A 12,087-nucleotide genomic window follows, 5' to 3' on the forward strand; every position below is an offset into this window, starting at 1 on the left:
ATAGCACCAGCCATAGTCATCATCCTATAATAGCACCAGCCAAGCTCCAGTGTTGTATCCTCGTCTCTGTTGCCCACTATCATGACTCTAATGACTGCTCTTTATGTCTTACAGGTTTGAGCTGACACCGACTGGCCACCCGCGCTCCTGATTTCTGGCAGCTGCCATGTTCTCTGTGTGTAAATATGTATATATGTAATATTGCTCCAGATGGTATATCTTTGGGGGCGGGGCTTTGTTCATGTAAAGTGTATTATATATAAATAGGCCCCGGCCTCCGCCATATAACGCCCAGCCACCATGCTGATTCTAGTTTTAGTTATCATCATGGAGGGGGGTAATGGGCTGAACTGGATGGACACCAGTCCCCTTTTCAGCCTGACCTACTGTTACTATGTTTATACATTCTCAGATCAGATTATTTATTTATTCCAAACCCACAAATCTGGAATCGCCATCTCATTTATAGACAATAAAATTATTTTCAGTGTATTCGGTTCCTGAGGTTTATTATCGGCACAAGCTTCATGTGGACCAAGCTGGCGCCGTGACTACATGATGGGGTGAAGCGTAACCATGGAGACACATAGCTCCGTTTTGGATCTGTCAGCACAAAATGGGAGATTTTCTTTTTTTAATATAAAATGGCTTATGTTTTTATTTTATCCAAGTAAAAAGTGCAGAGTTGTCCTCGTTAAGGTGCGGGGGAGGGGAGCCGGACATTCTAGTCGTTGCTTTACTCCTCCAGATCTTTTAACCTCTGAATCTCCGGCAGAATCTCCTCCAGGTAACTGATCTCTATAAAACATGAAAGGCGCATGGTGAGGCAGAAGAGCTTACAGTCCAGCCGCCTCTGCTCATGCCAATCACTCCCCAGTACCCACCTAGAACATCCAACAGGTTCTTTATTAACTCCTCAAATGCTGGAAAGAACTCCTCATGCTCCTGCACCTTGTTTACGATGCTGTAGAGCACAAAGTAGAAGGGGTTAAACTCCAAAATATGCCTTGAATGCCCTTATAGTATCACCTGGAGCCGTACGCTGGGTGTGACGGGTCACTCTACCTGTCTATATCCAGCATGCCGAGGATCCCCTGCAGTCGGTGGCCACCTCCTTCTTCCAGCTCCCTGTTTAGTCTCCCCACAGCGTTCACTACTGTTCCTGCGCTGGCTGTGTCATCTAACAACGGATATTGGGATAAAGGGTTAATAGGAGGACCACCTAGAGACCCTGACAAATATATTGGAGAGGTCACAGGAACCAATCAGCTGCCGGCTCTGGTTGTAGCAGAGAAAGTAAAGCAGTGATGTGATTGCCAACAATCAGGGGGAAGGAACCATTCTCTTACCCAGGCCAAGGAGGCAGCGCAGGTTCTTCATGGCGTTGTTCATTTCACCCAGTTTGCTGTAGACTTCATTCATACGTGGATAGATGCCGCTCATGGACGGAACGTCAAACAGTTTCTGGAAGTGCGAGATGAGCGCCTGCAGCATGTGGGGGGAGACAGAGGAGCTCTGCGGATACAAGGAGTGGGGTGAAGGGGTCTATTGTAAGATGGGGCTGCTCCAGTAATAGCACAACCCCCTCCTGCACATGGGCGACACGGCCTCGCCAGGAGGAAGTCTCAGTGATATTGCATGGCTGGTCCATGCACTATAGCTGCGTCTTCAGGCGGCAATACCACGATTTTGTAGCACCATATGCAAGGCTTTTCGGGGGAGGCTTGAACTATAAGCTCTTCCCCGAAAATAAGCTGTAGCTGAAGGGGAAAAAAAAAAATTACAGCCTCCCTTCTGTGCTCCCCAAATCTGATTTTTGGACTGGATTCGGACAAAAAGCACAGTATTTTGAAAAACTGTTCTATTCACACTTCCTTCCCCCTCAGACTATCTTTCAATTGGACAGAAAGTGCGAGGGGGGGGGGGGGGGTTCCTTCACTTTAGCGAGGTTTTGTAGCGTACTACATTGCGAGAGAAAAAAAATAAATAAAAAAAACACAGGTTGCTAAATACTGCCACGATTTGCGAGGTTTTCTAGCTTGTGTTTCCCTATGGTTTTCATGCGGTACGATGCAACTCTTGGTAGGGCTCAAAATCCCCAGATATCCTAGCAGAAGAGTGTGCAACCTTGTAGCAACACAAAATCGCAATATCGCCTGTGTAAAAGAGGACTTGAGCCGCTCTCACACAAGCGATTTTTACATTTAGCATGGCGCTCTGTTATTGCAATGATGGGGTGCATTAAAACCGTTGTTGACGCTTTTGAAAACGTGGTGCGCCTGTGTGAGCAGCCTTAACAGCAATGGCCAAAAAATGTGTGGCAGGAGCGTGAGGCAGACAGAAGTGCTTTGGCAGCTGCAGCGGGTTGTAGTTGCTACTGGCCAAACACAATGGGAAGCTGCAGCATATCAGCCGTATATTATTCTATTATAATGAGTTAATGCAGTGCTTCCCGACCGCTCTTATGGCCGATGTGAGTACTGCAGCCATGCTGCTCACTAGGACGAGGGCTCCTCGGGATGTTGGGGATCTGAGGGTCCTCACCTGGCTCTCTACATCCTCCACCATTGTATCCACTAGAAGCAGCAGCTCATCCACACGGACCCCACCAGGCGCCTCCATCGTTCTGTCCTTCTGGTTGCTCTGCAGCTTCTGGCTCAGCTTCAGTAGTGACCGGTGCAGCGCCTACAGAAAGCCCCCATTACACATTATGTATTCCCGTGACACAACATCGGGGGTCCGGAACATCACATCTACCTGCAGGGACAGTAACTGGCCGGCCCACAGCTCGATGGTTGGTAGCAAGTGCAGGAAGTCTGACTCTGTCTTGGCATCAGGACCTCCATGTTCCTGGAGCCGGGAGCTGTGCTTATAAAGCAGAGGAGGGGCCCGGGGGCCACAGAGAACTGCACTGATTTCTGACAGGATCTGAAAGACAAAATAGTTCATGTATAAAGCCGAAAATAGAGGGTCATACATCAGTCAAGAGCAGCACACGGCTCCAATCAACCATCTCCCTCTTGGATCTCATTACCTTGTGCAGCTTGGAGCAGGTTTTGGCTTCTTTGCACTTTGATGCAATAACTGGAAGAAGATCCTTCACATCTTGAACTCCCAGGGCCCTGCAGACATCCTGCACCAACCAAGAGCAACATGAAGGAAAGAAGGAGGGCGCGTAGTCATAGTAGGCTCCAGATTACATATAGGTATATCTCAGCACTGATCCGGAGTTACATCCTGTATTATACTCCAGAGCTGCACTCACTATTCTGCTGATGGAGTCACTGTGTACATACATTACTTATCCTGTACTGATCCTGAGTTACATCCTGTATTATCCCCCAGAGCTGCACTCACTATTCTGCTGGTAGAGTCACTGGGTACATACATTACTTATCCTGTACTGATCCTGAGTTACATCCTGTATTATACTCCACAGCTGCACTCACTATTCTGCTCCTCTGGGTTATAGTTTTCTATATGTAGCCGGGGGGGGGGGGGGTGATAGAAGGGAGGTGTACACACAATGAGGAGTGTATATATTATATGGGTTAGCTGTGTGGCGAGTATATAATGTGCACCTAGCAATGGAGGGCAGGGCTGCCATCATGAATACCTGTAGGTGCCGCTGACATTCATCGTCTGGCAAAGACTTAAGCGCTGAGACCTCCGCTCTATGTGGCTCCGCCTCCTTGTTCTCTCGCGTTGCACCTCGCCATCTAATTTAGAAACAGAGGTTCATGTAGAAGATCATGCGCCGTCTTACACCACGTCTCACCATCAGCACAGAGCCGACGGCGCTGCGAGCCACACGTTCTCACCTGATGTTGTTCTGGAGGAGAATTTTCTCCATTTTCCTCATCTGCTGCTTGTAGACGCGGAATTCTCTGACAGACGGTCTGAGGAGGAGGAAACCGAGAGGGGATCAGATCTACTACACAGGGGGCAGAGAGAAGGCTACCATCTGACCCTGGGGGTCTCACACACGAAGAGGAGGTGGGCTACTACCTGACCCTGGGGGTACTTACACACAAAGAGGAGGTGCCACTACAATACAAGCAGCAGAAGGGGGCTGCTGCTTGATCCTGGGGGACGTCACACAAAAAGATGTGCAGCAACCATACAAAAACCAGTAGGGAGCTGATGCCCAATTCTGAGGGATTGTCACAAAAAGATTATGTGCAGCAATCATACAAGAAGCAGATAATGATGAATTGCTGCCACCATACAGGAAGTAGGGGATGAGGGATCCTGCCTTATCGGGGTGGGGGGGGGGGTGTCTCCTACACAAAAGACGAGGTGCAGCCACCATAGTCTGACTGCTCTGAAGACCCTTGCTTTCTGCTCTCTTACCTGCTATGGTGGGAGGTGACCTGTGCACCCCTGGTTAGAGCACGTACCTGGCCTCCAACTCCTCCCGCAGGCGGACATTCTCCCGCAGCAGCTGCTCTTCCCTCCTCCGGGCATCTTGGATCTGCTCCTGATAGGACTGAGAGAGGAGAGCAGAGTGACTCCACTGCACATCCCAAGCTCCGTCCCCATCACAATACTCGGGTCTCACCTTGAGAAGGGCTTTATAATTTGGGGTCGTGTCCAGATCCAAAGAACCTCCCGACTGACTGCTTTCCAGAACGGGAGCCTCCGTGGACTCAAATTTCCTGCAAGTGAGAAGCCGGAAGCCCCTGCATGAGTGCAACCCCATCTGTATGCCATGGGGGTCCCACATCCAGAAGCCCCCCTCTATCATTATCCAGAAGGATGCTCTCACTCCTGTACTCCGCCCCTCTGCACTATTTGCAATAGGGAGAGGTGGAGCGGGGGTAGGGCTAATTCTCGTAACTTCGTCCCGCCTCTCCCCATTGCAAATAGTGCAAAGGGGCGGAGAGGAGGCAGAGAGGGGGCGGGAGCTCAGTTCCTGCTCCTGGCTCTTCCATCCTCCCCCCCTGCAGATGAGGACGATGTATATCGGCTCGGCCTGAAAACCGAGCCGCTATACGTTCGTGTGAATCCAGCCTTCGGCAGTTCTCACACGGCCGAGATTCTCATGTGAGTTTTGTGTATTGTGAGACACAGAAGTCTCACACAAATATGAACATTCTTTTGGATCGGGTCATACATCTGAGCAATATTTTTCCTGCATTGCAGCACAAAATAAATTAAGAAATTCGGGGCATGTCCTATCTCTGGGCGTGCCCTCATATTGCCTATGGTTTGGGTTTTTTTTAATGGGGCCTGGCAGCAGCATCGCACCTCATGCTAGGTGCACACGATGTGATTGAAAACTATAGGAGACATCCCGCGATCCTCCGCCGCGGCTGACAGACGCAGCAGAGGATCACCACTTCCCGAAATGATGTAAGGCTGTTTTGATACGAAAACGCCTCGCATCTCCGGCAAAATCCCATGTTGGTGAACGCAATATGGGGCCTTAGAGGCTCACCTCCCCAAAATTATTTTCAGCAACTTTCTCCAAATCTACAGCAGGGAGAATGAGAGGGGTAGTCCAGGATCTACCTTATTTATGTTAAGATGGCAACCTCCAGAGCTGCGCTCACCTGATCTCATCCTGCAGCTGCTTCACCCGATTCTCATAACCGTCAATGAGATCGAGGATCCTGGAAGAGAATAACAGAATTATGTTAGCAGCTGGCGATTTCTCCCATCATCCATCCAGATACAAGGGCCCCAGTATGTGACTTTGTGCAGCACTGAGTGCATGTTATACCCAAGCTCAGGTGCGACAACACTGCCCAATCCACTAAGAGGGGTGCAGGGAGCTGAGATGTGGGGAGCTGTTTGGCAGTGGCCTCACACCAAATCCAGTAGGTTATCAGAGGAGTGACCCCCAAAATGTATATGCATGGTAGATATGATGTTCAGGTCTGTAACTGGAGGGTCTCGGGCCCCCAGTCCCACCAGCTGATTTTCTACTTCTACATCTGCTTGTGGAGCTGCAGGTTCAGGGTTCAGTGGGCTTTCCCTGTGACGCTTCCTTCTAAGTGATCTAGCCCAGTGGTGAGAAATGAAACAACCTGCAACTACAACTCTCTGCACATCTTGTTAGCCAACGAATGTCAGCATGCTGGGAGAGGGCGTTTCACAACAGTAGTAGAGCTGCAGGTTGCAAATTGCTGCTCTAGTCTATACACCCCCCCCCCCCCCCCCCTTACACAGAAGGATTGCAAATTCTGGGACTGATGGGGTTGGACCCTTTTGGAAGCGGTGTCACCCGGTACATACTAGACTGGCCCCCCACTATCACCCCCATGATAGGAAGTCACTCACTGCTGATCAAAGGGATTGTTCTCCTGTGGTTGCCTCTTGACCAGACGCAGAAAGGTCTTCCTCCTGTTCTCCAGCCTCTTCTCCTCTGCGGCCGCCGCCTGAGAGAGTCGCTTCCTCAGCTGTGCAATGCTCTGGTCCTGCTCTCGCAGCTTCTCCTTGTGCTCCTGACAATTCTCCTGGGGAAGAGGCAGAAAACCGAAATCCAGGTACTGAAGAGGAGGAACAGACGCTGCTGCAAAGCATCATAAAGGGGTATAGAACTCATCACATGGTCAAGGGTATAAGGCCCGACCACCGTGACAACTCAAACCAGTGACCAGAGTGACTCCGTACAGTTCCCCCTTACTATAGGAGATCACTGTCCCGCCTCCATGCAGTATAGTATCCACATATGGTGGCCCTATAGATGTCGGCCACTCTACCTGTACTCACATGTGCTGCCTCCTTCGCCTTCAGTAAACTCGTCACCTCGCTCTTCTGCTGACGTAGTTTACAGAGGAAATCATCTTCCAGATCCCGGATTTTGGCTTTGACGCTTTCCAGAATATTCTGCAAGTCATCCGCTCTCTGCTCCTGGCGCCCCGCTCTGTCCTGCTGCATACGGACGTCATTTCTGGAGCGGAAGAGAAGAGTCAACTGAATGAACCCACAGCAGATGACCATAACATAAAAGATAATTCCCTACTATACAGCATACAATATAATCCCATATTGTACAGTAAAGGAGATACACAGTGCACAATATAAACCCATACGCACTATCCTATCAAAAGTAATGGAACACCTGAGCAAGAACCAAAAGTAGTCATTATTTCCATATGTTAATACTTAGTGAGGCTCCTTTGGCCCTAGTGACATCAGATACTCTCCATGGTGTACTTTCTACTAATGTCTGATACACTTCAGCTGGTATTTCCCTCCATTCATCTTGCAAACGTCTAGGGAGTTCTTTCAAAGAAGATGCATCGATCCATCTAGAATGGGGCAAGGAACGTCATCATTGGATGTCATTACTGGGCAATGGAAGAACATTGCATGGAATCATGAATCGCACTACTCCATCTTCACATCAGATGGCCGTACCCGGGTGTGGAGGAGTCTGGCTAACGTCTTTTGTTCAAGTGTGTTTTGCCAACAGTTAATTACAGCAGAGGTCCCATTATGGTCTGGGCATGTTCTACGTGGCATGGTCTCGGTCCGTTGGTTGTGGTGACAAGAACCATGAACACAGAGCTGACCCTGACATTGCAGACAATGTGCTGCCGACAATGTGACAATACTCTGGGAACGGTCGGCCATACTTCCGACAATACTCTGGGAATGGTCGGCCATACTTCCAACAAGACAACGCGCCTTGTTACACATACGACAGTGCTTTACATTGGTTTGAGGATATGAATGTTCCACGATTGGACCGGCTGCACTGAACATCTTTGAGATGAACTGGAGTCAGAAAATATAAGCAGGTTCTTTGAGAGAACTCAGCAGACGTTTTCAGGATGAATGGAGGGAAATACCAGCTGAAGTGTATCAGACATTAGTAGAAAGTAGATCACAAAAAGTATCCGATGTCATTAGGGCCAAAGGTGACCCACTAAGTATTAACATATAGAAATAAATACTACTTGTCATTCTTGCTCCGATGTCGAACTACTTTTGGTAGGACAGTGTAGTGTATAATGCAGTCCTATAATACACAGCATACATTATAATCCCATACATCAGATATTAGACAGTATATACAGGGCGGCACAGCCGGAAGCTCCAGGGTCTCACTTGAGCTGGTTGTTGGACTGGATGAGGCCATGGATCAGGTTCTGCCGTCTTTCTGTGTCTTCCACAAGGGATTTAATGGCGGTTCGGAGCTCCAGTGACGCCCGCGGGTCTAGAACCACTCCTCCTAGACACGGAAGAGAATCCAGGATATTAGAGGTTGGAGGAAGTAGCATCGCCCCGTATAACATCATCACATCTGGGGGCAGCGCTGACTAACTCAACCCCCAAACAGAAGACCTGCGGCGTGAAGCTAACCGCCAGCAACACTATCAATACAGCATGTAGATGCCATTACCTGCCAGGCGGTCCCTCGGAAACACGCTCACCGCCGCGCAGCCATGGCGCTTCAGGATCTTATTTATATTCTCCCATTCCAACATCTCCGTCTGCTGAGAAATACGGAAAATGAAGGGTGGGTGAGCAGACAAACCTATACAGAACATGCGCCGCGCTACGTGTGCGCCGACACAGGAGGTCGGAGCCGCACTCACCACAGCTTACCGGCGAGGATACAAAAAGACTAAGGGTCCTTTAAGACGAGCGAATTATCGTGCGGATGAGCGAGTCAAGTCAGCGTTAACTCGTTCGCTCTCGCGCCGTCTGTTTGTACAGGCAGAGACTTCGTTGGTTCGTTAAAGCGAGAAATCGTTCAGACTTTCACATCCGCCGTATAAGTGATTGACAACGACGGAGCGAGCGAAACCGAACGAGAAGCGAGCGAGTACACCGCAACAAATGGTTAAAAAATATTCATAACAGAAAGTAATTGATGTTCCTGTAAATATAAACCCCCCTGTTACACGGGTGACGCTGAATACTGGCCGCACGGCTCACTATCAAGTTACGAACCACTTCGTTATTTAAGATAACAGTTTGGACGCCGTAATATCACTATTTGGCTGTTTTTAGTGGAAAATGACACTTGGATCTTGACTTCCTCCTATAAGAAACATTACTTCCCCTTTGTAGGAACCAGCAAAAGTCGCCCATCATATTCGGATTGTCCTTCCCTTTGTAGCGGTCTTCAATGACTGAGATGTCTTGTGTGCGGAATACGCAGTGAATAGAAACCACTGACTTCAATGGCTTCATTCACAAGTGTATTTTTTCACATAATATACAATCGCGTGAAAAATACGCAGCCTGACCTTGTTGGGGCGCAATAAGCCACTAAAGTGAATGGGCGGCACAAATACGCAGGGAGTACGGGGGAAACCCGCTTATTTGCACAGCATTTCAGTGAGCCGGTCTGGGTTCTTATTTGTATGTGCAAATATGCAGTGTATCTGGGCGCTTCAAAACACACCAGAGCAGGCGAAAAATGTGGGCGGAAGCGATTTTGGGTTGTGCAAATATAGATCGCTTTTGCATGACTGAAATGCGCTTATGTGCAAGGGAACGAGCCCCAATAATGACTGCTATAGTAGCCCCAGTAGTAATAGTGACCCCCACAGTGGCCTTACTAGTAAGTGACCCCCATAGTAACCCCAGTACTAATAGTGACCCCCCACGGGGGCCCCAGTACTAATAGTGACCCCCCACGGGGGCCCCAGTACTAATAGTGACCCCCCACGTGGGCCCCAGGGATGCTGCCCAGCCAGAGGCCAGTAGCAACCCTCCCCTTGGATCAGGAATAGGTAATCTGGCGTTATGGGGCATCGGTTTTATTGCAGAAGGTATATCTGGATACAGAATTTTATCTTTCTGTTTACTGGAGACACCGTTGGTATTTGTCAGTATGGAGGTCTCTTTGTTCTCGCCGTACCATCGGAGTGGCGAATGGCGTTCTACTCTTTCAGCCCCTGTGTGAGAGGAGAGTTACATGGCACACAGATGATGGCGGTGCCACCTCTTATCTTGGTCACCAAGCTTTATTCCCTGGTGATAAACACACTTTACCAAGGATGTTGTTTCCCTCCGCTGTGTCTTAGTTGTGAACTGTCCGCAGACATATCAGAAACTGTCTGGGTTGTTCAGACACCCGCGCCGCTCAGCCATATTGTTGTTGTTACATTTTGAAAAATAGTCCCAGTCTAACCAATGAGCTGTAATACACAGATCATTAATGACAACGTACTGGTGGACGATCCGCAGCGTTTCCACCACGTGGAATCATACCCTATATGTTACATTAACCTACCCTTAGGGGGCCTTCACACTGGTGACAAAATCGTGCGGTTTTCTTGTGATGCGAGAGTGAGTGAAAACACATGATTATGTAACCAAATGATTTTCAATGGTTTCATTCTCATTTGTGATGGTTTCATTCATGCGATGCTGCGGAAAAAAAAAATTTAATTGCAGCATCTACTTTCTTTTTACGATATCGCCCATTGTTTTGAATGGGTCCGGCGGCAGCAACAACAGCCCAATTGAGAACAATGGGAGAACATCGCGATCCCCTGCTGCGGCTGTGACAGCTGCAGTGGGGGATTCCTTCAGCCCAGCAGGGATGTGAGGCCGTCGCATCCAGGAGTCTCCACATGTTTTCGATGGGGCCGGCGGTTCATTTCGGAGCCCCAGAAGGAGTTGTATTATCAGATCTGTGGACTTTTACAGTTTACTCATTCAGACAGGAGGATAAAGCTGTGTGAGGGCGCCGCTGATCACATGACGGCAGAATTTGGACCCTCCTGTCACGGCCGGATCATTCACCGACTTACCAAGGAAGAAGCTTCATCACCATCTGGAAGACAAAAGGAGAGAAGAGGCTGTAAGCTGGATTATGATGGGGGAGCAGCCTGTGGGGGGCCCGGGGCCCTCGACCTGCATCACTGGATCCTCACCTGCTGAGCGGCTCATCTTCCCTCCGCCAGCCACAGGAACCTGCATGGAAGAAAGGCTATTACCCTAAAAACACGGAATGAATGACAAGACACTTAACATCACACCCCAATGTATAACCCCATCGCCGTACTCACACTGCACCCCCATCTATACCCTGCCCGCCACTGCACCCCAATGTATAACCTCACCCCCATAATCACACTGCACCCCCATCTATACCCTGCCCGCCCCTGCGCCGTCCTCACTGCACACCAATGTATAGCCTCTCCCACCTGTGTTCACACTGCACCCCAAATCTATAACCTCTACTCACCACTGCACCATCCTCACTGTAACCCAATATATACCCTCCCACCCCTGTACTCACTCTGCACCCCCAAATGGGGTGCAGATTGTCAAGGCAGCAGTATGCAGTCCTAAGCTCTCACTCATGTCCTGAAGGTTGTGAGTTCAATCCCCATATGGTTCAGGTAGCCGGCTCAAGACTGACTCAGCCTTCCATCCTTCTGAGGTCGGTAAAATGAGCCCCCATTGGGGGGGGGGGGGGGGGGTAAATAAATTACCAGAAAGCGCTGCGGAATACGTTGGCGCTATACAAATAACAGGATTTATATACATTTTTTTTTTTAATTCCTCACACTGCACCCCAAAATGTTTAACCCCCCCCCCCCCCCCCCCCTCCCAGAATCATCAGTTCACCCCAGGCTATACCATGCCCACCCCGGTACTTACAGTGCACCCGCAATCTGCACCCTCCCCCACACCTGCACTGCACCCCAAATTCTATAACCTCTTACACCCCTGTACTCACTCTGCACCCCAAATGTATAGTCGTCCCGCTCCCCCCTACCAGCCTCACACTGCACCCATAATCTCCCCACCCCTGTACCCATGCTGCACCCCTATCTATTACGTCCCCCCCACACCTGTATCGCCCTCATACTGCACCTCCTATTCTTTCACGTTTCCGCTCACCCCTGTTTCTAAGTCTTGGTGTCTTCCAGCCCGCTCTCAGTGGACGGTTCTATGGCCGGGAAAGGGAAGTCTACAGACGGTTTAAATTCAGCCGCTTGTTCTGACAATTGCCTCCCGGCTTCCGTCGGTTTCCAAGGAGACGCCTGTTGTACTGTCAGCTGTGGGCGGGATAAGGGTGAAGGATTTGACTGCTGATTGGCTGGTGCGAGTCAGGTGACTGCGCTGTATCGCCGACCGTTGACCAGGTTGTCAACCAAACTCGGT

General features: G+C 49.6%; 2 protein-coding genes across 7 annotated transcripts in view; one reads left to right on the forward strand and one right to left on the reverse strand.

Annotated features, from left to right (window-relative positions):
* The window catches only part of ESYT3 (extended synaptotagmin 3), a 30,881-nt gene extending 30,389 nt beyond the window's left edge, over positions 1-492 (forward strand). The window contains exon 23 of the mRNA XM_066575269.1: positions 115-492. Within this exon, the coding sequence (XP_066431366.1) occupies positions 115-151 (37 nt within the window). The 3' untranslated portion in view covers positions 152-492. The remainder of the gene's footprint in view (positions 1-114) is intronic.
* Positions 486-12,037, reverse strand: CEP70 (centrosomal protein 70). 6 transcript variants are annotated; one of them, XM_066575275.1, is made up of 19 exons: positions 11,824-12,037; positions 10,848-10,887; positions 10,725-10,747; positions 8,357-8,447; positions 8,062-8,185; positions 6,718-6,898; positions 6,286-6,461; positions 5,556-5,615; positions 4,562-4,658; positions 4,401-4,489; positions 3,822-3,899; positions 3,617-3,719; positions 3,035-3,133; positions 2,758-2,928; positions 2,545-2,685; positions 1,350-1,515; positions 1,066-1,180; positions 885-964; positions 486-798 (listed from the first exon to the last, which is right to left on the reverse strand). In XM_066575275.1, exons 2-19 carry the CDS (start codon positions 10,861-10,863, stop codon positions 737-739), a joined length of 1,872 nt encoding a protein of 623 aa, XP_066431372.1. In that variant the 5' UTR covers positions 10,864-10,887; positions 11,824-12,037; the 3' UTR covers positions 486-736. The 6 variants fall into 6 exon arrangements, with proteins under 6 accessions (XP_066431372.1, XP_066431370.1, XP_066431373.1 ...); XM_066575273.1 differs by having other exon boundaries at positions 8,357-8,450; XM_066575276.1 differs by having other exon boundaries at positions 11,797-12,037.
* Positions 12,038-12,087: the final 50 nt, after the last annotated feature.

The sequence above is a fragment of the Eleutherodactylus coqui genome, chromosome 8 (assembly GCF_035609145.1).
Source record: "Eleutherodactylus coqui strain aEleCoq1 chromosome 8, aEleCoq1.hap1, whole genome shotgun sequence".
Classification (NCBI taxonomy): Eukaryota; Metazoa; Chordata; class Amphibia; order Anura; family Eleutherodactylidae; genus Eleutherodactylus; species Eleutherodactylus coqui.

What these genes read in the sequence shown, in the direction of transcription:
- CEP70 (XM_066575271.1), bottom strand. Translation starts at nt 10,273, where the DNA reads ATGTGTTTTCACTCACTCTCGCATCACAAGAAAACCGCACGATTTTGT. An exon ending in AGGCGAAGGAGGCAGCACAT is followed by an intron (nt 6,462 to 6,717) that starts GTGAGTACAGGT and finishes CCTCTTCCCCAG; the next exon opens with GAGAATTGTCAGGAGCACAA. An exon ending in GCCAGTTACTGTCCCTGCAG is followed by an intron (nt 2,686 to 2,757) that starts GTAGATGTGATG and finishes GGCTTTCTGTAG; the next exon opens with GCGCTGCACCGGTCACTACT.